Here is a 23404-nt window from a genome sequence, read left to right as displayed (position 1 = left end):
AGAAGGTAAGCCAGCTGCAAGACTTCATCATTCAAAACCGACCTGGGAGCAAACGTAGCACGAGGACTTTGGACCAGAAAGCTCAGCAGGCATAAGTAGCATCCGCCTTCTTGGATATTCCAAGCAATAAGTTGTCCTGACCACAAATTTACCAAGGCCAAACAGTTACACCCCACAAGACTTCGAGAACAATTCCAGGGTAGCCACACACAATGTCCCCCAGCTCAAACTTGCCTGCAATCATCCAGACTATCCATCAGAAGTTTGATAGCTTCTAGAACAATGAGACCAGATATTATCGCATTTGTGGTTGCTATTGCATGCACAATATTTCCTGCAATCCCTTTTGCTTCGAACAGACTTTGCATGGGAATGTCAAAGCAAGAGGCACGCAGGTTTGCTGCTGCTGTAACAAACTCCACAGCTAGTTGATCATCCTTGTCAAACACAAGGCTCCCAAATTCCTGCACAAAAGAAATCTCGCAATGCTTTTTAGCAAACTTTTTTGCACTTCAAAATGATCAATGCAACCATCTAATTTTCAAAGAAGCAACTGCTTACTTTTTTACGCGTCGCATGGAACAGTTCTAATGCTTGTAAAAACACACTCGCATTCTCTTTTAGGCTCCAAACTTCTTGATGGTTATTCAATCCCAACATTCTTGCTGCTGAGACTGTGTGTTCACTACTTCCATTCGCCGTGCTAGTCAATGTATCTATTCGCATTCTTTTTGAATCCGAACAGACCTCATTTATATGCAGCGGTCTAGGCCTCTTTCTTGCTCTCCAAGTATCTTCATTTTTCAAAGCAACTTCAATATTGTGACCAAAAACACCATCAAACACTCTACAGGCATAAGATTCAAATGTTTCTCCATCCTTGAGATTGAAAAACTCTGCATCTTCCGTAGCAGCCGAAGTGTTTTGATCAGTAGTGTGAACGACAAGATCACTACTTTGGTTTTTGTCACCAAAAAGTTTCCCAAAAAGGAGATCTTTTGCCCACACAATGCAATGAACTGGCTGCAACAGTTAATAGAAAGAAAATCTTAGAAAGCCCATGTTATGTAATTACACTAAGAACCAAAAAATCTCCTCACCTTTGAGGGTGTGCTGGTGATTGTGCATACTGGATATGTCTTAGGTAATTCTTTGGTCTGACACTCGTAACACTCTGTGCGATCTTTGACATGCACAGTAACCTGACAAAGACATGACAATCAATCCATTGACAGCGCACAATTTACTAAAATGATACCAGAGTTTCCTTCTTGAATGCCAGGTACTCACTAGAAGCATTCAACAATGGTAAGCGATGAAAATAACCATGCTTACCCACTAAACAGTTAAGAACAACACATCACATTCATCAACGAGAACTATACAACGCTAACACTAAACTTTGTAAAGAACGCGGCAGCTTAGTGATCTCATGAAGAAACAATCACCACTGCCATTCACAAGCCCAAAGAAGTCGCAGTCAGTGCTAGCCTAATGAAAGTGATTTAAGAGAGGAGTGCCTATTGAAATTGTCCAGGGTTGATTTATAGGTTTGTTTAAACAAACCCATAGATTACAAATTACCACGTCAGCAGCTAACAAAGGGAATTTTCTAGCTCCAAGGTGAAGGGTAATCAAAACCACCAATATCAAGACAACCAAAAATTAAAAGCTCAAGCTAAACCTGCAGCATGCTTCACTTCGCCACCAGGAACTCAAACAAACGTAGTTTAACATTCAAATCTTATGATCCGGGCTTTAATTCTGGTTGTCCAAATCGAGGTGCTTCAAGAAACAAAGTCCTTCAAATCACCTGTCCAAGATAGCCTGTGCTTCCACTTTCAACAAGTGGGACTCCAGCAGCAAGGCAAAGGCGATTCACATGGCGTCGAGCATCAACATTATCAAGGCCATTTAGCACAACATTGAACTGTCTAAAATAATCAACATTGAAATCTGAGTTCTTCACATTTGCATGATAAGCCTCAATCTTCAAGTCAGGCTTGAACTTCAGCACTGCCTCACGAGCAACCTGCAGAAAAGTAGGCAATGAGAAGTAAATGATATGGCTCTGTGCTTGTAAAATGCATGGGCCTAGAAAACCCTCAAATGCAAACTTAATTTTGTGAAGCAAAGATTTCCTCTTACTTTGGCCTTGGATTGCCCAACATGCTGCTTCCGAAACAAAAACTGTCTATTCAAATTACTGACCTCGATCGTGTCCAAGTCAATCTGCTCATCAACAATGAGTTAATTTGTTATCTAAAGAAACTCCACTTAGTTATGGCTGAAAAATCTCTAAAAAAATCAACAAGACAAAAGAATATATATGAAAATCACAACCCACCCAAAAAGTACAGACACCATATTTCTACTACAAACCAACACATTAGCCGGGGGTTTTGCTACCAATTCAAATGTCGTTTAAGCACGAAGAATTGTAATCACAAATGCAATGAACTAACCCTTCCAAATAGCACCTCCCAAACCTCACTATCAGAACTAGTGGTTGGATGATACAGTCCCAGCTAGAGAGGGAACAACTATGAGATGTGTCATGCCACTCGAGTTCCTTATTTTTTTATAGCTAGCCGATCCTAGCGGAGTTGCTGGTGTCCCGATATTTCCCAGGGGTTGATCATAGGGAGCGACGGCCGTTTTGTGGACATGCCGAGCCTCGTTTTTTTAAACTTGGCACCATTGGTTTTCCCACCCTGTACTGCTGGCATTGTCATAGTTGTTGCCACTTGGTGACCCAGCGTCTAGGGTATTTTCCGATCTGCCCTATGTGGCTGGGTTCCACATATGGGCTAAATTCATATTTTTCCCAGTTTTGGCCCCTATTTTCTGGGAAGTCAGGCAGCCTAACAATTGCGGTTTCAGCGCCGATTGCAAGTTGACACTCGTGCTGATCAGATGCTCAACTACGCCAAAGATCCACAGTATGCAAAGTTTCTGAAGAATCATCTCCTTGACAAGATTCACTTGCGATGGCACGCTGCCATTCCCTCACCTCTTAAGTCGGCCATGAAACAGAAAGCAAAGCCGAGTGCTGATAAGCAAAAACTGTACTCACAAGATGAATTTGACTTGGCTGTAGAGCAATAGGTCAATAAACTAATGAAGACTATGAACAGCTCTCGGAAGAAGTATACTATCCTCGCTATTTGCGTTGGAAATTCAGTCCCGCGGTAGCTAGCAAATCCAAGAAGTGTGTACGTTTTGCAGATGACCCTAGTTAATCTTCACCTTCTAATAGCTCGTAAAGTTCCGCTTCCTCCGACTTGAATGAGAAGGACAAGAAGCACCGGAAGTAGAAAAAGACTCAAAAGAGCGAGGACAACTGAGCAGATCCCATGAGAAATCTCGAAAGCATTTTGACAATTCCGACGAGGACACCTCGTCCTCTGACAGTTCTGACATAGTTGAGTCAATATAAGGGAAGAAGAGAAGACACATGTACCTTTTGAACCAGTATGACCGTCTCGAGAAAAAGGGCAAGCAGACTAAGGATTTTAAGAAGGGTGGGCAAGCACTCAAGGTTGATACATTTTAAGAATACCCACTGAGCTCTTGCATTCATACAACAATTCAACATCTTCTTTTTGGGAGGTTGTTTTTCAGAACATTCCAAAGTGCGAAGAGCGTTGTCATATCCGAAAGGGAATGCCCAAACATGGTACTTTGCCTTACTTTTGCAAGGAAGCGCCTACGAAGTGGTTGCAATTCAAATATGTCTTCACTTCCACCTGGATTATAGAAGAATGCGAAGAGCTTCCCGAAAACCAAATTTTTGCAAAGGAAAAGTATTAAAAGGCCCTGATTTTGTGTGGGAATTCTTGTTTTCTACCAAGTTTCATCATGGATTCTTCTAGCATAGATGCATAACGCGAAAACACACTAGGTAACACTAAAATTCCATTCACGCATGCTCTATAAACATGGACTATTGAGTACTTTCTAGAGCCTTGATCAACACATATCTGCTCTTGAAAATGCAAATGTTCAAACCAATATTCGTGTATGCTCTCTCGAAGGAGCCATACAAGGGTTTAATGCTGGTGTTGTTGCTCTCGAAAATACGGCTCAATCGATGTCTGTGAGCATTTCTGAGAATGACACCATTTCATTTTCAACAATTGAAGACGCAAATTGCTACTTTTGGGCGTTCACAAGGTTGGCCCCATTGTGACAATCCCGTACAAAACTACCAATTCTCAGGGGAAGAGAAGGAATGTACAGAATTAGCTGTAAATAATTGTCTTCATCAGTGGACTACGTACTTTGATCTCCATGAAGAGCATTACGATCGGAGGATTTAAATGATTACTCTCTATTTGCGCAGTAAGGCGCTTACCTAGTGGCGTGATATAACAGAGAAGCCTACCACGTGGGTTGATTTTTACGCCAGATTCAAGAAGAATTTCGCAAAAATCGATCCTCTTGGAGGGTTTAGGAGGTGAAAGTGGTTGGGGCTCATTTCTATTGTTGGAATGCAACACTCTTCATCATTGCACGGATTTCATGCCATTTTTTGTTTTTTTTGCATGTATATCATTGTATCTTATTATCCAAATATTGAATTGTTTCAATTTCAAAATAACCTAACATTTTTGTGATTGTATGCATGCATAGGTGACTTGTGAACCTATCATGGATGCTAATGCTTGCTCCCAAGCCCATCCATTGGTGTTGAAGGATAAAACAACGAAGTTTCCAATGAAGGTAAACGCAAGGTTGGTGGTAAGGTGGTAAAACCATATTAGGTATTATGGTAAAAATCTCGCATTATAGGAATCTTCAAGCTTATGACATACTACAGAGTCTTTCAATGAAAACTCTATCCTTTGACAACTATACTACAGCTTTCAAGGAGGCACTCACTTTTGTAAGATGAACTCTACACATGCTGTGCATATGTATCTGTTGGGCTGCATGAAGATTATCGTTGGGCCTAAGCATAAAGCCTCGATTGATGTCAAGGATGCTATGGAAAAGGCCAGAACGTTCCATTTGATGAATGGAACAAATTTCCATATTATGAGAAGAAAAGAAGTTATGATCGAAATTCATATTCACGAGATCTCAGGTAAATCTTATGTTATTCAAGTTGACCACCATCATTTAGCGCTTAGTTCATGCACTAATTGTACATTTAGCATTAAAGTGTTTGATAAGCATGACCTTCTCAGTTTCCCCGGGAAGACCAATGGTCATGATGTAACGGTACTTTTGAAATGAAAGCTCGCATAATTTTGAATGCAAAATTGATACAGAAACTGCACTGTAAGGTGCAGCGGAAATGAATGTTGAACTTTGCTCAAGGTGAGTGCTCCGAACTGTGCTCAAGGTTCATTTTAATTACGGAAGGGAGAGCCTTCCGTTCCTTTAGTGAGAGAGTGCAATGGACACAAACAAAGTGGTGAACGCTGTGAATGAAGGTGCTGAGACTAAGAGATAGAGAGAGAAGAGAATACGAAACCAGAATGTTGTCAAACACTTCTCCAAAGGCCCCACTCTCTATGGCGAGAGCGATCTACTTATGATTGCACAAATCTCTACAATGCTTGGACTTGCCAACGATGCTGACGACGACGAGACGGGCTGAAATCTGAAAATGCAAAACGCTGAAATTTGCAAATCTTTATCTGCTGAATTCTGACTATGTCGGAGACGATGTCAATGGCGACGGTACGATGACGATGCGCTGAAAATGCAGATGCTGAAATCTGCGTTTTCCGGATTGAATCTGCAAACTTTGCGGGATCTCACCGTGCGGCGAGGAACTGCTTGCAGGAAGGTGAGATCTGCGAGGTTCGGGGGTTCTACTGCGATGTCTGACTGCTGCAAACTGAAAACGCTGGTGCTTCTTGGTGTTCCATCGCGGTGAATCTGCAAAACGCTGGACTGCCAGGCTGATGCAAAAACGCTAGGGCTGAAAATGATCTTCTGCTGCAAAAACGCTAAGGTTCCTGTTGCCTTGCGGTAGCCGAGGCTGATCTGCTGAACAAAAACGCCAGGGCTGGTCTTGATCCAAAAAATGCTAGGTGTTGCAGATTGCAAAACGCTAGGTCTCTGTGGTGGTTCTACTGAGAAGTTGCCTGTAAAGCAAGGTGCTCCTGCTGCCTCTTCTGCCAGAAAGTGCTAGCGCTAGGTTTCTATATATACAAACTTAGTAAATTTGCCCTACCTAGTTTCCAACAAAAGTCACTTAAAAATAATAAGTGAAAAATGTCAAAAATAGGAAAAATAGGTCTATGCACTATAAAAATGCTCCTGATGGATTCGGATGGATCCTGATGGTAATGCTGATGATCATGATGTGTGCAACCAAAGGATATGCATCTACTCTAAGAGTCTGGACATGCACGTCTACGAACATACTCACAAAAGTGCCAGATCACTTCCTATTCTAGACAGACTTGACTGAACTGAACCCTGGTCATGCTGTAGCTTGTCCACGGACACATAGGGTTGGATGTGTCACGTGACATCCCCTCCTTTTCAAAGTTAGGTACTGGTACCGAACTGTATGGCGTCGAGGGAGATCGCCAATAGCATCCGGAATCCTGGAAAGGACTCTTCGCCAGCTCACTTTGATGCGTGGGTCATGCGATACCTGAACTTCATAAAGGTCTGCAACGCTTGCTTCTTTGGGCCACGCCGAAAACGACACAAAGTCTTCTGTGGCTCCTTCACTGCTTCAACTTCGTCCATAGTCATGCATCCAACTTCTTCAAGAATCTCCGAGGCTGAAAATTCCTGAAACCACTTCCAACACAAAAACATGAACATACCCATTCCATATAAAGTGACTGGAAAAAGACTATTCTTTCGAAAAAACTGTGCATGTGTAACAGACTTGGATACTCCAAGTCAAGAATCAACCACGACAGCACCAAATAACCACTTCAAAACAATTCACAAATCACAATAGATTTGCACTGGCCCGGCGGAGTTCCGTGCCTAGAGATATTGGTCCCAAAGACTGGCGCCCCTTTCGGTATTTCTTTTTATATTAATCAATCATCAAAGTACAAGAGAGCGGTTAGGGTTTCACTCTCAGACTCTGCGTCCAGATGCTCTGAGAAGTGAGGCCCTCACCAGTAATTTAAAGGTTACAAGGGATGCCCAAAAGCAGAGCCCCAAAAGCTTTTAAAATCAAAAGCATCAGTTCTCTCTCTCTCTTAGAGAGTCTTTTCTCTTTTTTTTATAAAAAAAAGCAAAAACAAAATTCCCGTCGCTCATCATTTTCCAAAATTTTAATAATCCGTCTTCGCGATTTCCGAAAATTAGGATTTCTGGTAGAAATTAGGGTTTGCAAGAATTTTAGGGATTCTGGCAGAAATTAGGGTTTCTGTTGTCCGCCACGTCATCACTTTGTGACATACCCCCCTCTTGAAAGCATTGTAATCGACCGTGATTACGCCTGCAAAACCGACAAAAGCCATAAACCGTCTTAGCAGACACTGACTGTTAGTACTTACGTACTAGGAACACATATCTAGCACATGTACAAAATCGACAGTCACATCACACGACATCATAGGACATCACCAGACATCACAGGACATCACATGACATTCAACATTCATTCGGATCTTAGACCATGATTTATCGGCAATGTAGGTAGCAATCACATCTAGGTCCAATCGGGACCTCAACGATGTCCGATTGACTTACCCCTATTGCAACCATGTCTATACGAGATAAATCAGACCAAAATGCTGCAATCATTTCGGCTATCAGTTCCTGCACTCACAAGAAGTCAAGAACAAATCAGTATCATAATCAGGAATTCCATTTCATAAAGTCATCCAGCAGAATACTGTCAGCTCTCAGTATCCCTGAAGCTCAAAGAGACATCAGTGACTTTAGTATCAAAATCGAGGCATCTGTTGACAAAGGAGTGGAGTGACTCCCCTCTTGTGCATCCCACTGCACCAGATCTCCGGCCAAGCTGAATTCTAGGTTCCGTTTGGAGTAGACTATGCTAAACCAAAACATCGAGGTAAAGTTTCACAATCCGAGGAGTATCTGCTAGGTCCTCCTCCTCCATCCACTTCGCATCAAATGCAGGAAAGTTCTAGAACTTCACCAAGAACCCGCCTTCGGACTTTACCTTTCTTCGTATCCTTATGTGCCAAAATCTGTTCACGAACAAGGATCTCCTCGTTTTCTTCCACATCGGGTTGCTCATCAGGCTCCCCATCATCAGGCACATCACCCTCAATAAGGTTCAAGAGACTCACATGCAATACATTATGAATCCTCCAAGTATCTGGCAGTTTCAATCGGAAGGAGACATCATTTATCTTGTCAGTGATCTGGAAAGGTCCGTAGTATCGCATACTAAGATTTGGAAAAAGCCTCTCCTTTCCCTTTTTCTTTCGTAGGCGTAGGCGTGCCTTCTCAAAAGTAAGAGCACCCAATCATCCTCCTTCAATTTCAAGTTGCGACGATGGCCATCCGCTGCCTTTTTCTGTTGTTCTTGAGACTCCTGCAAAGTCTCGCGAACCTTGGCAAAAGCCGTATCCAAATCTCGCGAATATTCATCTGCTTCAAATTTGTAATCTTTCGTGCTCAGGAAGGATGGAACCTTCGCAGCAGTTTCAACAATCTCACATGACGTCTTCCCCGTCGAAGAGTGTATCGTCTTATTGTAGGCAAATTCCACCAAAGGTAAGTTCTTTTCCCATTGAGTCTTCTGATGCGAGATACAAGACTTCAATAAATCTAAAATCACTGAATTGGCAACTTCAAATTGCTCGTCAGTCTGCAAGTGGAACGATGACGAGAATTGCAACCGCGTGCCAATGTTCTCCCAAATTGCCTTCCAAAACAAACTCATAAATCTCGGGTCTCTGTCGGAGACAATTGTCTCAGGCGTGCCATGTAATCGGAAAATCATCGTGATCATTCTGTATTCTCGGGAGATTAAAAAAAATGAAATCCATTTCAATATTTTCCCAGGGGCGGGTGGGTATGGGTAAAGGCTGTAACAATCCCGGTGCCTTATGCCTGTCAAACTTGACCTTCTGGCATACCAAGCAACTGCGCACAAACTCTTCCACATCCTTCTTCAGTCTCCGCCAAAAGAAATCTCTCTCTACCCCTATCATGGTGATAGCAATGCTGCGGTGACCCGTAAAAGGTGGACAGTGGCAATCAGTCATAACCTTTTCCCTCAACGACTGTGTAACGCACAACATAGTCTTTTTCATCAAGTAGCCTTCCCGAAGGGAGTATCCCGCTACTGTCTCCTCATCCCGTATCCGTGTGAAAATATCTGCAAAATCTGTATCTGTGGCATACTGATCGACCATATCCTCGAAGGTCCTATGATGTATCGCGGAAATAGCCAGAACCAACGGTTTTCGAGACAAAGCATATGCCACCACATTCTTCTGTCCCTGCACATGGACAATCTGGAAGTGGAACTGTGACAAGATGTTCACCCACCGCATCTGCTTTTCCGAAAGCTGCTTCTGTGACAAGAAGTAGCGCAAACTCTGATGGTCTGTAAAGATAGTAAAATCCGCTTCGAGTAGGTAATGCCGCCACTGAGTAAGAGCGTGGATAACCGCCAAAAGCTCTTTCCCATAGATCTGTGCTGTCATCTCCGGCCTAGAGAACAAACGGCTCTCGTAAGCTATGACATGGCCTTCTTGCATCAAGACCGTACCCAGACTACGACCACAAGCATCACAAAATACTTCAAATGACTTCTGCAAGTCCGGCAAAGTCAAATCTGGTCCTGTAGTGAATTTCTCTTTCAATGTCTGAAAGGCAGTCACCTCTGTGGGTCCCCACGAAAAAGGTACTCCTGTCTGTGTCAAGGTATGCAAAGGGGAAGCAACCTCTGCAAACTTTCGTATGAACCGCCTGTAGTACGAACACAGTCCCAAGAAGCTTCTAACTTCATGGACATTCCTCAAATCGGGCCAATCACGGATAGTCTCTATCTTGGCCGGGTTCATTTGCACTCCTGCTGTTGACACAATGTGTCCCAAAAAATGTATCTCTGGTAGGAAAAATTCACTTTTCGTAGCATTAATCACTAATGTGTGATCTCGTAATGCCTGAAAGACTTGAAGCAGATGATCTGTGTGTTCTGCCTCATTCTTGGAGAAAACAATGATGTCGTCAAAGAAAGTGCCAACAAATAGCCTGTACTCTCGAAAAATCCTATCCATCATCCGGTTAAATGTCGCAGGAGCATTGGTTAAGCCAAAAGGCATCACCAAAAACTCAAATAACCCAAAAGTCGTCCGAAAAGCTGTCTTGTAGACATCTCCTGGTGCTATCCTGATCTGATGATATCCACTCTTCAAGTCAATCCTGATAAAGCACGAGGATCCCTGTAACCTGTCGAGTATATCATCAATCCTAGGAATCGGAAATCTGTTCTTGATGGTGATTTCGTTGAGAGTGCTATAATCGATGCACATTCTCCAAGATCCGTCTTTCTTCAAAACCAACAACACTGGAGAGCAATACGGTGAAGTACTAGGCTGGACAAGACCCTTTTCCAAGAGGTCTTTCACTGAGTTCATAATCTTTTCATTCTGTACTCGGCTCACACGATAAGGTGGCCGATTCGGTGGCGTGCTTCCAGATATCAGATCAATGGTATGATCTTCAGGCCCTCTCAAAAGCAATCGGCATGAGCGTGGAGAAAAAAATTCTTGGCGTTCTTTTCTTCAGGTCAAAACATATTCAACCTTTATCCATCGTTCAGTTCTCCCAAAAGAATGAGTAAGAAAACTGAAGTTCATCAAGTACAATCTCTAAGCCCTTCATTTATCAAAGTCGCTTTCTCGGCCCGGTAGTCAACCACGGCGTAGTTCTTGTGGTACCAAGGGATCCCGAGTAGAATGTCACTCGCGTGCCTTGAACACCCCTGTCATTGCAAACGATGTTTGCCAATGCTCGGTGTAATGGCAACATCCCATCCGGGTGCCAGTTGAACTACCTCCGCCTGTGGCGTCAGTCTGTCGGGCGTAGTTCCAAATCGAGTCGCCAATTCCAAGTGAAAAGAAGTTGGCCTTGGCTCCTTCAAAAGAGCTTCCTGATCCTTCACTTTGCCCCGAAAGCGGCAAAGTTTGTACTTTCATTCATTAGATTCGGTGCAAGTCCCACGCCATGTGGTACCAGTTCTGCTTTTCTATCTGCCTTTTCTGCCACATTCGTCAGCTGCTCTCGAACTCTCAGACCTGTCGTCGTCTTTATCATTCTGTTCTTTCTGTGCCTTATCAAGGCACTTCGCGGAAATATGTCCATGTTCCCTGCATCCAAAGCACTTCCCCTCTCTGATGAAGCGAGCTCTCTCCACAGGAGTAAGCTTGGGTCGTGCATCCTTTTTTTTCTCTGGGTTGCTCTTTTTCTTTCTACTTTCATTCCCAGAAGTCTATTCGGCTCGTTGTGTCATGGCCTCATATGTGGGGTAGGTCAGACTGCCAGAGTGAATGGCAAAGCCCCGCTTCGCATGACTCATCAACTCTTGAACAGAAGCTGACTTCTGTTCCAAGCAGTGATTTCGGATCTCTGTAGGTAAACCGCTCAATCTGTTCTCTGAATGAGATCTTCTTGAATGAAGAGGCGGGTAGAAAAGAGCTCCAGAATCTTTCACAATAAGAATTCACTGTATCGCTCTTGGTCATCCGGAGATGGTTCCAAGCAGCTCGTATATCTCACTCAAACTCTTGAGTCAGCCTCTTGAATTTCAGCCATGTAACTGGCATAGTCTTGCTTAATAGAAGCGTGGACTACCAAGTACGAGCATTCCCCTTAAAGTAAGAGGCAGCTCTCCGAATCTTGGAGTGCTCTGAATAGCGTCCTCCCGCGAAAGCGATGTCAAACTGCTGAAAAAAGACACAGCCTTCGAAGCATCCGAGTATCCTGAAAAAGTATCAAACTTGATCGAGTGGCCACCTTCCTTAAACTCTCGGACTTTCTTGCTTTTATCTTCGAGAAAGTCATACTGGTTGGCTTTGTAAAAATTCTTCTTGTTCGCATAAAACTTTCCGTCATCGGAATCTGAGCTGTCTGTAGACAAGTCCTCAGTAGAACTGTCAGTCTCTGGGCGAGATGTAGCCTTCTTTGCCTTTTTCTTGCCCTTTCCAAAGCGTTGCTTCTTGCTTCGCTTTTTACCTTTTCTGTCTTCTTCGCTCGAATCCGAGGAGCTAGAAGAACTGTCAGAAGAAGAAGAAGAAGAACTGGGTAGGTCTTCAAACTTGACGCGCTTCTTCAATTTCTTTGCCTTGTCAAATGTCGACCAACGACCCAAATATCCCGGGAAGTCAGTGCCTTTCTTCTGCTTTTTGCCGTGCTTTTTGGCTTTCTTTTACGTGTCAAAAAGCTGAGCAATCCGTGCATCAACCACGTTCTCCAGTTCCTTCTCCGTATATTTCTTGGAGGCAGAAGGTTTCTTGAGAGCGGGTTTCGGGAGTGGTGTTGTGGTTCTCTGCCACTCCATCTGTACCTCTTTCAAAGAGGTCTGGTTCATATATTTTGCCATCTTCGGGTCCTTGGCAAAATTGAGCATCATCTTTGTTGCATCGCCGATCAACTGGCGACGCTCTATCTCTCGCCGCTCCGCCTAAGTAGGCCAAGGCGGGTCATACTCTCTGCCTGAATCTTCGTTGTGATCCTAGCCCGCATCTCCAGATGCAGAGGGAGTCGACTGATCATTGCCTGAAGCCATAGGTGCCGCGGAAAAAAAAATCGGGGATCGGATTTCCCATAGAAGAGAAATCGGCCGTGCTCTGATACCACTGTAACAGACTTGGACACTCCAAGTCAAGAATCAACCACGACAGCACCAAATAACCACTTCAAAACAATTCACAGATCACAATAGATTTGCACTGGCCCGGCGGAGTTCCGTGCCTAGAGATATTGGCCCCAAAGACTGGCGCCCCTTTCGGTATTTCTTTTTATATTAATCAATCATCAAAGTACAAGAGAGCGGTTAGGGTTTCACTCTCAGACTCTGCGTCCACATGCTCTGAGAAGTGAGGCCCTCACCACTAATTTAAAGGTTACAAGGGATGCCCAAAAGCAGAGCCCCAAAAGCTTTTAAAATCAAAAGCATCAGTTCTCTCTCTCTCTTAGAGAGTGTTTTCTCTTTTTTTTATAAAAAAAAGCAAAAACAAAATTTGCGTCGCTCATCATTTTCCAAAAAAAAATTTATTTTTTATTTTTTAATAATTCGTCTCCACGATTACCGAAAATTAGGGTTTCTGGCAGAAATTAGGGTTTGTAGGAATTTTAGGCTTTTTGGCAGAAATTAGGGTTTCTGCTGTCCGCCACGTCATCACTTTGTGACAGCATGCAATACATATGAACAAAGTGACGGAATGCCAAACCGTTCATCAAACACACGCAAACAATGGGGTCGAATCTTGATTTTCTAAACTAATTCAATCAGCTGTGGCAAATCACAATGGAATTGCCGATGCTTGATGCTCAATCCTTCTTGTGCTCTTTCTAGGAATGTGTCATGCAAAGGAAGAGACATAAAATGTGACTTCCTTGAATGCATACTTTTGAGCTTTTTATGAGAAATCTGCATACATCCGTGCTCATTCATGAGTGAATCGTGCTCAACATACAATATGGCATACCTATGAAAACTTAAAAGGGATCACATAAAGACGCTCACTAAAATACAGGAAACGATCACGAATGAAACACTCGAACAATGCCTGCTGACTAATCATTCGAACACATAATACTTCCTGTGAGGGTTCTTTGGACCTAGGCTCGAGAGTCAAGATCGGTTCTTCCTGAATGATCGAATCGTCCTGTGGGGGTTCTTTGGACCTCGACTCCAAAGCCAAGATCGGTTCTTCGTGATTGATCGTCTTTGCAATGAGGTTAGCTTCACTAGAGAAAGTATCAACTAACATATCATCCTTGTGAACAATCACATCATCTTCATGCAAATCATCATGCTTGTGATAAATCACATCTTGATCATGCAAATCATCATGCTTATCATTATCATGATTGTCATCATTATGCAAAGCCTGTGTGTCTTGCTTTGGAAAAGAAGAGACTGAGAGAGTCTCCTTTTCCCGAATCTCTTGCATCTGTGCTTGCACTTGAGGAAAGAATCGGAACAAGGCGTCCTTCCTTTCGTTGTGCTCATGCTCTATGGATGCCATTCTTTCTTCGTGTTCACGCGCTATTTCTGCTTTTCTTTCTGCATCTCTTGCTTTGGGTTCTAACGTCCTGTCCATCATCATCTTGTTGAAAGCCTCCATAGGAGTTAGTGCAATCCTTGGCGTAGATGGGGAAGGGGGAGGGTTAGAAAAACCTCCTGGTGGGGACAACTCTTCTTCGCCACTCCCATGCTCACCACCTTCATGCGAAGTATCCATTCCGCTTCAGGTGATGACCATCCACTGAAGTCTTGGGTTCTTAAGTTCACGAGAAACTTGGGTTCTTACGGGTCTTGGGTTCTTGGGATTCTTGAGGTTCTTGAGTTCTTAAGGTTCTTGAGGTTCTTGCGGTTCTTCTTTCACTTGCAATCCGTATTAGAGAAGGATCTTCTCTTCACCCAAGTCTTCTCTTTTCTGCAGGCGCACGCCTTGGCGGCCTTGCGCTCACACCAAGGTTGCTTTTTCCCACCTCACGTCGATTGGCCGGCCGCTAAGTGCACAGTTCGCTCTCAATGAGTGAAAAGAGAAACAAGGGGAGGCTTGACAAGCCCTTCTTTCTAGGGTTTCTTGTCACTCCTCAAAAACACGAATAAGAATTGATAGGAATCGACACGCCCAAGAGGTCTTGGGTTACGTGTGACCGCAACAAGCAAAAAAATATTATGTGGTTCTTTCCTTACGTGATACAAAACACTGCCAAAGCTCTGATACCAATGTAAGGTGCAGCGGAAATGAAGGTTGACCTTTGCTCAAGATGAGTGCTCCGAATTGTGCTACGAGTTCCTTTTACTTACGGAAGGGAGAGCCTTCCGTTCTTTTAGTGAGAGAGTGCAATGGACACAAACAAAGTGGTGAATGCTGTGAATGAAGGTGCTGAGACTGAGAGATAGAGAGAGAAGAGAATACGACACCAGAATATTGTCAAGCCCTCCTCCGAAGGCCCCACTCTCTATGGCGAGAGCGGTCTACTTATGATTGCACAAATCTCTACAATGCTTGGACTTGCCGACGACGATGAGGACGACAACGAGACGGGCTGAAATCTGAAAATGCTAAAGGCTGAAATCTGCAAATCTTTATTTGCTGAATTCTGACTCTATGTCGGAGACGATGTCGATGACGACGGTACGACGACGACGCGCTGAAAACAGAGATCCTGAAATCTGAGTTTTTCGGGCTGAATCTGCAGAGTTCGCGGGATCTGACCGTGCGGCGAGGATCAGCTGCGCAAAGGTGAGATCTGCGAGGTTCGGAGGTTCTATTGCGATGTCTGACTGCTGAAAACTGAAAACGCTGGTGCTTCTTGGTGTTCCGTCGCGGTGAATCTGCAAAACGCAGGACTGCCAGGCTGATGCAAAAATGCTAGGGCTGAAAATGATCTTTTGCTACAAAAACGCTAAGGTTCCTACTGTCTTGCAGTAGTCGAGGCTGATCTGCTGAACAAAAACGCTAGGTCTCTGTGGTGGTTCTGCTGAGAAGTTGCTTGTTGAGCAAGGTGCTCCTGCTGCCTCTTCGGCCAGAAAGTGCTAGCGCTAGGTTTCTATATATACAAACTTAGTAAATTTACCCTACCTAGTTTCCAACAAAAGTCACTTAAAAATAATAAGTGAAAATGTCAAAAATAAGGAAAATAGGTCTATGCACTGTAAAAATGCTCGTGATGGATTCTGATGGTAATGACGATGATCATGCTGTGTGCAACCAAAGGATATGCATCTACTCTAAGTGTCTGGACATGCAGGTCTGCGAACAGACTTACAAAAGTGCCAGATCACTTCCTATTCTAGACTGACTTGACTGAACCGAACCCTGGTCATGTTGTAGCTTGTCCACGGACACACGGGGGTGCATGTGTCACGTGACATGCACCTACAAACACGGGGCAGTGACCACGAGTATTTTGTGAAGATGGCTCGAGGTGAAGATATGTATGTATGGAATGAGATGGTTCCTACCTGCAAAGAAAACCTGGATTTCCACATCATGCGTTTAGACATAGCAAATGTTATCTTAGGTATTCCATGGTTTTTTGATAAACAAGATAGATTGTATATACACTATGTACATCGGTCTATTGATTTTGTTAAAAAGACATGCCTCATATATTTGTTTTGTTTTGTAATCAGATTTCTGTAAATAAAGGATTTGCAATATCAATTGTCATTGCTTTGGAATCTTCTTTTAACCTGATTCTTGCTTAATCCCGCAAATCCTATCACCCACAAAATGCTGAGGGCCTAGGGATTGAGTTCAACAAGGTATTTTAATTGAAAAGCCTAATCTCAATCCTTGCCGAATTTTAGAGCTTCCATCTCTTCAATTTGTTTAGTAAGAAGTGCGATTAGCAAGTTGTACAATACAAAATCTCTTCTGAAGAGAAAGAATTATATTTCTAAAATCCTTTCGGCGGGGAGGGGGCTCCAAAGAGTCCCGCCCTCAACTGGTGTCAAATTCTCTCTCTCTCTCTCTCTCTCTCTCTCTCTCTCTCTCTCTCTCTCTCTCTCTCGCGAGCAATTTCAGCACATGTGATGTGTAATTTGAATCTAAGTTAATGCTTGCTTTGCAATAGTCGTGCTCAAGCATGCTCAATGTTACAAAGTTGATTGATTATTCTGATTAATCTCCGTTGCACTTTAATCCCAATGCTCTGACAGGTTCTTGCATAGAATCCGACAGAGACGACACCCCTCCAACTTACTTTCTATCGGGAGATGAAGAAGGCACACATCCAAGCAGGGGAATAGAGGAAACCAACCAAGATTGTAACGAGAATAAGCCTTTCGGATTTGGGATTTGGGCAAATTTTCGGTGGGGAATTGCAACACAAAACTGTGCACAAGTGTCAACTAGAAGTTGACATGTGCATGAAACTATTGATCAAGTACTCCGAGGACCCGAGATATGTGAATCACCTGAAGGATTACCCACTTGACGAGGTTCACTCCACATAGCGAGAGGCTATCCATTCTCCTCTCAAGTTGGTAATGAAGCAGAAAGCAAACCTGAGTACAGAAAAGCAGAAATTGTATTCGTAGAAAGAGTTTGGCGAAGCTCTTGAAAAGAAGACAAACCAGTTGATAAAAAGCATGAAGCACTCTCAAAAGAAATGAAAATCAGTAGATTGCTTGTCACAAACTGCTGACGTGTCAAGCCACTGAAGACCTAACGGGTTAGGGCTCCCCGAGCCCTAACCCAAGCCAACCTGCAGATCCTGACTGAGGGGCCTAAACCCAAGCGGAAGTAGAAGACGAAATCTTTACCAACTTGTAGATCCTCGCCAAGTCGCCCAAATAACAAGTTGGGTTAGGATTAATATTCCTAACCCCCAACTAACTTATGGGGCCCCGTCTGATGGGGCCTATAAAAGAAGCAGCCACACACACACACACATACACACGAAATTAACTTGCGACGTGGCATTTGTACGGACGCCTAGATATTGCGTTAACTGCTGGCGTGGCAGGCTGTACGGACCTACCTGTGAATTGCATAAATTGATGACATGGCATTGTTGTATGGACAGACCCCGAGGGCCCTAGCTTTTGGGAGACCAAATGCTTTTAGACTACTAGCTTTTCATGTAAATTGCTTTTGAGGGCCAAGGGCCTTTAAATATGAGAAGAGGGCTCACTCTCTGGCATCCTACCGTGTGGAGGTGCAGAGGGTGCTACCCGAGTTGTACCTTGTTGAAGTAATATAAAGAAATACCGAAAGGGTCGCCATCGTGTGGGACAGTGCTCTCTTGGGGTGGAACTCCACCACTCTGTGTCTCATGTGCAATGTTTCTCTTTCAACCCAGTTGTTTTGAAGCGTCTAAAGTCTGTTTGGTCAATTCTTTTCCATTGGCACGTGGTGCCCTCCCGTCACATTATCCTCGTTATTTGGACCAGAAATCGACTTTTGAGATGGTTGCCAGATCCAAAAAACATGTTTGTTTCGAGGATGACCCAGATTTTTTCTCATCTTTAGCTGACAATTCTTCTTCCTCTAGTTCTAGTGAGAATAAGAAAAAGTGGAAGAAGCGAGGAAACACAGAGAAAGTAAGAAAAGCAAATCCAAGACAAAGTACAAAAAGCAATCTAGCAATTTAGAGGAGGAGACTTCCTCCTCTTCTGACAGTTCAGACACTAAGAAGAAGAGAAAGAAGACCAAGGAGTTCAAGGATGGGGGTCAAGCACTTAGGTTTGACACGTTTACGCGATGGCACCTTTTAAAAACCAGATGCTTTTAGTTGTGATGCGTTTCATTGTAAACTACTTTTAGAGGCCAAGGGCCTTTAAATATGAGGCCCAGGCTCTACCTTTGGCATTAAACTCGGCAGGAGATGCAAAGTACTAAGTTCCAGAGTTTGTACTGAGTTGAAGCAAAATATAAAGGTGGAACCCCCTCCTCCGGCACTAGAAAGTGCAAGAGCCTCTAATCAACAAACTTCTGAACCATCTATTCCGATTGGGGGAGTCTTCAAGAATATGGTGCAGCCACAAGCTCCGTTGGAATGCGCTTGCTGAAGCTGCCCACACCTGTGTACTTCGCCATCTCCCCTATCCTCCTCGCGTCAGCGCCCCCCCCCCCCCCCCCCCCCCCCTTTCGCGTCAGCCCCCCCTCGCCCGCCCACTCCTCGGAGTTTTTTCACGCTTCACCGACTCGCCCCTCCCTTCAACTCTCAGCCTTCTTCACCAGCATTGGCCTTGCACTCGACGACGTCCGCCCCGCCCCCCTCTATTGCAACTTCAGACTCTAATGGAGGTTCCTCCCGCCCCGCCTCAGAGGGACTCACCTACAGACCCCGCTCCCGAGAACCCCCCCATCAGGCTTTCTCTCTCACCGGAAGAGGAAGCGAGCCTTATTGCAGAGGTGGAGCGCCTTCAGGTGCACTCCACCATCTGCCGGATTGTCGGCACCCGTTCAAGTAGAGGGGACCTCGGAGATCTTCTTCAGGTCCGCCTTCTTGCCGATGTGGGCAAGATCCTGGACATATAGCTCCTGGGCCGCGGCCACTATTAGATTGAGTTTGAGACAGCCCAGAGCATGGCCCAGGTCATTGCGATGAGCCCCCTAGAGCGTCTATTTCACATCTCAGTATGCTTCCCCGGACTGCGACGTGAGTACCTTCCTCTGCTATCGCAGATTGGCTCCCTTGTGGGGTCAGTACTAGAGGCCGAGCAAACTGCCGCCACAGTAGTGGCTAGAGCAGCTAGATTACCTTCAATCAGAGTATTGGTTCCAGACGTCTCCTCCTTGCCTAAGGTCATCCAGCTACCTAAGGTTGGGGGGGAATGGATAGAGCAAAGAGTTGAGTATTCGGGGCTCCCGAACCAGTGCTTCATCTGCAGACAGGTTGGCCATTTGGCCAAGGCTTGTCCTCCCAGGAGACCTCGACCTACACCCCAGCAGCCTAGGCCCTCTACAGCAGCACCGGCCCAAGAGACAGCACTAGCCCAATAGACAGCACCGGCCCAGCAGGTAGCGCCGGGTGCACCTACTCAGCCCACTGATCCCTCTGGGTGGCAGCCAGGGCAGGGGCGCCGCAGACGCCGACAACAGAGACAAGCCCACGGACAGCCACAACAACAGTATGTTCCCGTGAGGAACAGATTTGAGCCTTTGCAGCCTAATCCTGCAGAGGACCAGGAGATGTCGTCACCTTCCCCCGCGCCTCCGCCTCCACCCCCTCCGACCCCCCTATTCCTGCTCCTTCCTCCCCCCCCCCCCTCTCCCCCGCCGCCTCCTTCCCCTTCTGCCGCCCCTCCCCCTTCCTTCCCCTTCCCCTCCCTCTGGTGCGACTATCTCCTGGCACTCACCAACAGCGAGGCGTTCGCTGAGCACAGCCCTTGCTCGTGGCTTAGTGGCGCGGACATCCATGCCGATTCGAGCTTCCTGGATTTCTTCGCTTCCTAGTCGGCTGGTCAGCTTTGACATTTTCAATGCATTGAATGTTTTCAAACCGGGCATACCTTCGAGGCAAAAATCTCGAAAAGTTCAAATGAATTGTGCAGAGCATATAGTGAAGTCAACAGCTTGAAAGCCCTCGTTTTTTTAACCCAGGTGTTATTGAAAATTTCATCCATCCAAAATTCCTCAAACAGATAGATTTTGACAAAGATGCACAAGGCGGAGAGCTTGAAGCCGAGCTAGCCACGGGCCAAACTCAAAAGGTGGTACCACTTATTGGTTCTCTTCCAGTGACCATCTAAGGATACCATCGAAAAGCCGATTTCCACATCATGAAGCTGGGCAATTGCGACGTTCTCTTGGGCAGGCCTTGGCACGACAAGAATGACGCGATACTCTAGATCCAGAATCACATGATCACTTTGATACAAAAGGACAACCCAATCGTCCTTAAAGTTATGTTGTCTGAACAAAAGACCGAATTTTTTTTTGTGATTGCTTTGTATTTAAATACTTTTTGAACTTTGTTTGAGAAAGTATTGTTTGAAATGGATTGTATCTGTTTTAAACATGTGGTGCCGATTTGACAATTATTTGACTCTAGTTTAATAGCGGTTTCAATGATTTGTGATTTACTCCCAAGTGGAGTGATGTTTGATAATGTGTGAAACCTCGAAACAATGCAAATTGGGTGTCAAGGGAGCATTTCATTGTATGCTTGAAAACCTCGAAACGACGAAGACCGGGTATCTGGGAAATGTTTCGTTGTATGTTGGGAAACCTCCGAACGACGTAGACCGGGTGTCTGGGAGCATTTAGTTGTATGCTTGAAACCTCCAAGCGACGCAAGCTGCGATCTAGGGAGCGTTTGGTTGTATCAGTCCTCTGAGCTCATGGCCAGGACCATTTTAAGTTGTTTGAGAGGGGAGTGACGAGGTAGTCGTTGAGTAGTTTCATACGGCATATCGTCTCTCTTGGAGGAGTGCTCAGCAACACCGTTTGTTGTGTCTTGTAACATGCCTATGTGAGCATTTGTGTTGCATTGTGATGTGCCAACCAGTGAATATTCCTAATTGGGTGAGATTGCACGGGTATGTAATTTTAGTGCATTGAGCATCCATTACAGATCAGCACGGTCTGGTGTGATCGCTAATTTTGCTACGCTAGAATATCAAGACCTCCAATCTGGAATGAGAAAACTGAATGACCCTCAAAATGACCCTCAGATATTTTAAAGCTAACTTGAGTTGTTTTGCAGATATATTGTATTCGCAAACAATTACTCTTCTTTCAAGAAGGGAGGATGTCACAAATTGCTTACGTGTCAAGCAATTGAAGACCTTAGCCAACATACAGATCCTTGCCGGGTGGGGCAAATTAAAAAGATTTTTACGAACTTATGGGACTCCCGTCCAATGGGGCCCACATGACAAAGACATTAAAATAAAGCAAGACACACACAAAGAAGGCTTGCGTAATTTCTGATGACATGGCAGCAATTGTATAGACCTTCCGCATTTCGTGCTGACATGCCACGTGGCACCATAAGGCACTTCGTGCTTTACGTTGACAGCAGGTGGCATGGCAGCTGTACGGATTTCCATGTTTATGCACCGGCATCTTTTGTAGACTAAATGCTTTTAGTTCAAATGCTTTTCATTGTAAACTGCTTATAGAGGCCAAGGGTCTTAAAAAAAGAGGTCTAGACTCTTCCTCAGGCATTCTACCCGATGGGAGATGCAGAGCAAAGTTCCAGGGTTTGTACTGAGTAAAAGCAATATAAAGAAATATCGAAAGGGACGCGAGGGTTTTGGGGCCAATGATCTCTAGAGAGGAACTCGCCACTCCGCATCTCTTTCTATTCAGTTATTTTGAAGTGCTTAAAAGTTTGTCTTGTCTATTCTTTTCCATTGGTACGTGGTGCCTTCCCTTTAAAAAAGCACCTAAGAAGTGGATAAAATTCAAGAGAGGTTTCACTTTAGCATGGTTAACGGAAGAATATGAAGAAGATGTCATCACGGCTTGCCATCATCTGTGAATGAAAAAGAAAAGACACTTTGGTTGAGTATTGCCAAAGGTTTTGGGATACCTTTTTGCCAATATCCTCGTTTCGGAAGATCACCCTTGAGGACCAAATTGAGCAGTTTTGTTGCAGACTACCTAAAGAGATTCGACGGTATTGTCTAAAGCAAAAGTCAAAATCCATTCAGAGGCTTATGAAACATGCCAAGGAAGCTTTTGGTATGCATGTCGGCTGCTTGACCTATCTTACTTAATACAAACACGTGAGTGTCCACCTCAACAGAGGCAAGAGTTTTTTAAGGGAAATCAGAATCAGAAGAAGAAATCCACAGGGCCCCAATTGACAAAAGAGCAGCGTGATAAGTACTTCAAAGAGACCAAGTGTTATTGTTGTGGTGAACAAGGACACATGTCTTCTGGAAATGTCCTAAGCTGATAGTTCATCAGAGAGTTCCAAAGAACCAAGGGTGTCCAAAATTGCTGATGTGTCAAGCCACTGAAGACCCGACGGGTTGGGGGTTCCTAGACTCAACCCTAGCCGACCTACACATCCCGATCGAGGGGCCTAAACCCTAGGGAAAGCAGAATCAGAAGAAGAAATCCAAAGGGCCCAAATTGACAAAAGAGCAACGTGATGAGTACTTCAAAGAGAGCAAGTGTTAATGTTGTGGTGAACAGGGACATGTCTTCTGGAAATGTCCTAAGAAAAACAGATGATAGTTCATCAGAGAGTTCCAAAGAACCAAGGGTGTCAAAAACAGTTGATGTGTCAAGCCACTGAAGACCCGATGGGTTGGGGGTTCCTAGACTCAACCCTAGCCGACCTACACATCCCGATCGAGGGGCCTAAACCCTAGAAGAATCAAAAGCAGCAGAAGTTCTCACCAACATACACATCCTCAACGAGTGGGACAAAATCATTAAAGTTTTGCAACCTATGGGACCCCATCTAATGGGGGCCCAAGTCACCAGAAGTAAAGCCGGCACATAGACACACTCAAAGTCTACGTAAAAAGACGATGACGTGGCAAATGTAGACGCCCCACAATTTGCACTGACATGGCACTGCACGGATTAGCGCAATTCGCGTTGACTGCTCACGTGGCATATGGTACGGATTTTCAGAATTTACGCTGGTTGTTTTTGGGAGGCCAGATGCTTTTAGAAATTGAAGCTTTTCATGTAATTCCTTTTCAAGGCCAAGGGCCTTTAAATATGTGCCATGGGCTCAATCTCTAGCACGTCTCCGCAGGGATACTGAGGGCTGACAGTATTCTGTTGTATGACTTTATGAAATGGAATTCCTGAATATGAAACTGATT

The 23404-nt window shown here is 44.5% G+C and overlaps 1 protein-coding gene across 1 annotated transcript in view; it reads right to left on the bottom strand.

Moving 5' to 3' along the window:
• SAE2 (SUMO-activating enzyme 2) overlaps nucleotides 1-23404 on the bottom strand; it is an 80762-nt gene that overhangs the window by 1776 nt on the left and 55582 nt on the right. Inside the window, exons 3-8 of the mRNA XM_086495954.1 lie at nucleotides 2149-2232; nucleotides 1814-2032; nucleotides 1101-1202; nucleotides 562-1023; nucleotides 235-464; nucleotides 43-136 (exon numbers count right to left, since the gene is read on the bottom strand). Coding sequence (XP_086352080.1) covers nucleotides 43-136; nucleotides 235-464; nucleotides 562-1023; nucleotides 1101-1202; nucleotides 1814-2032; nucleotides 2149-2232 — 1191 coding nt within the window. The remainder of the gene's footprint in view (nucleotides 1-42; nucleotides 137-234; nucleotides 465-561; nucleotides 1024-1100; nucleotides 1203-1813; nucleotides 2033-2148; nucleotides 2233-23404) is intronic.

This window comes from Adiantum capillus-veneris, chromosome 22, assembly GCF_014529385.1.
Source record: "Adiantum capillus-veneris isolate H3 chromosome 22, ASM1452938v2, whole genome shotgun sequence".
Classification (NCBI taxonomy): Eukaryota; Viridiplantae; Streptophyta; class Polypodiopsida; order Polypodiales; family Pteridaceae; genus Adiantum; species Adiantum capillus-veneris.
The sequence above is the reverse complement of the archived record's forward strand: the minus strand, read 5'-3'. Positions and strand labels throughout refer to the sequence as shown.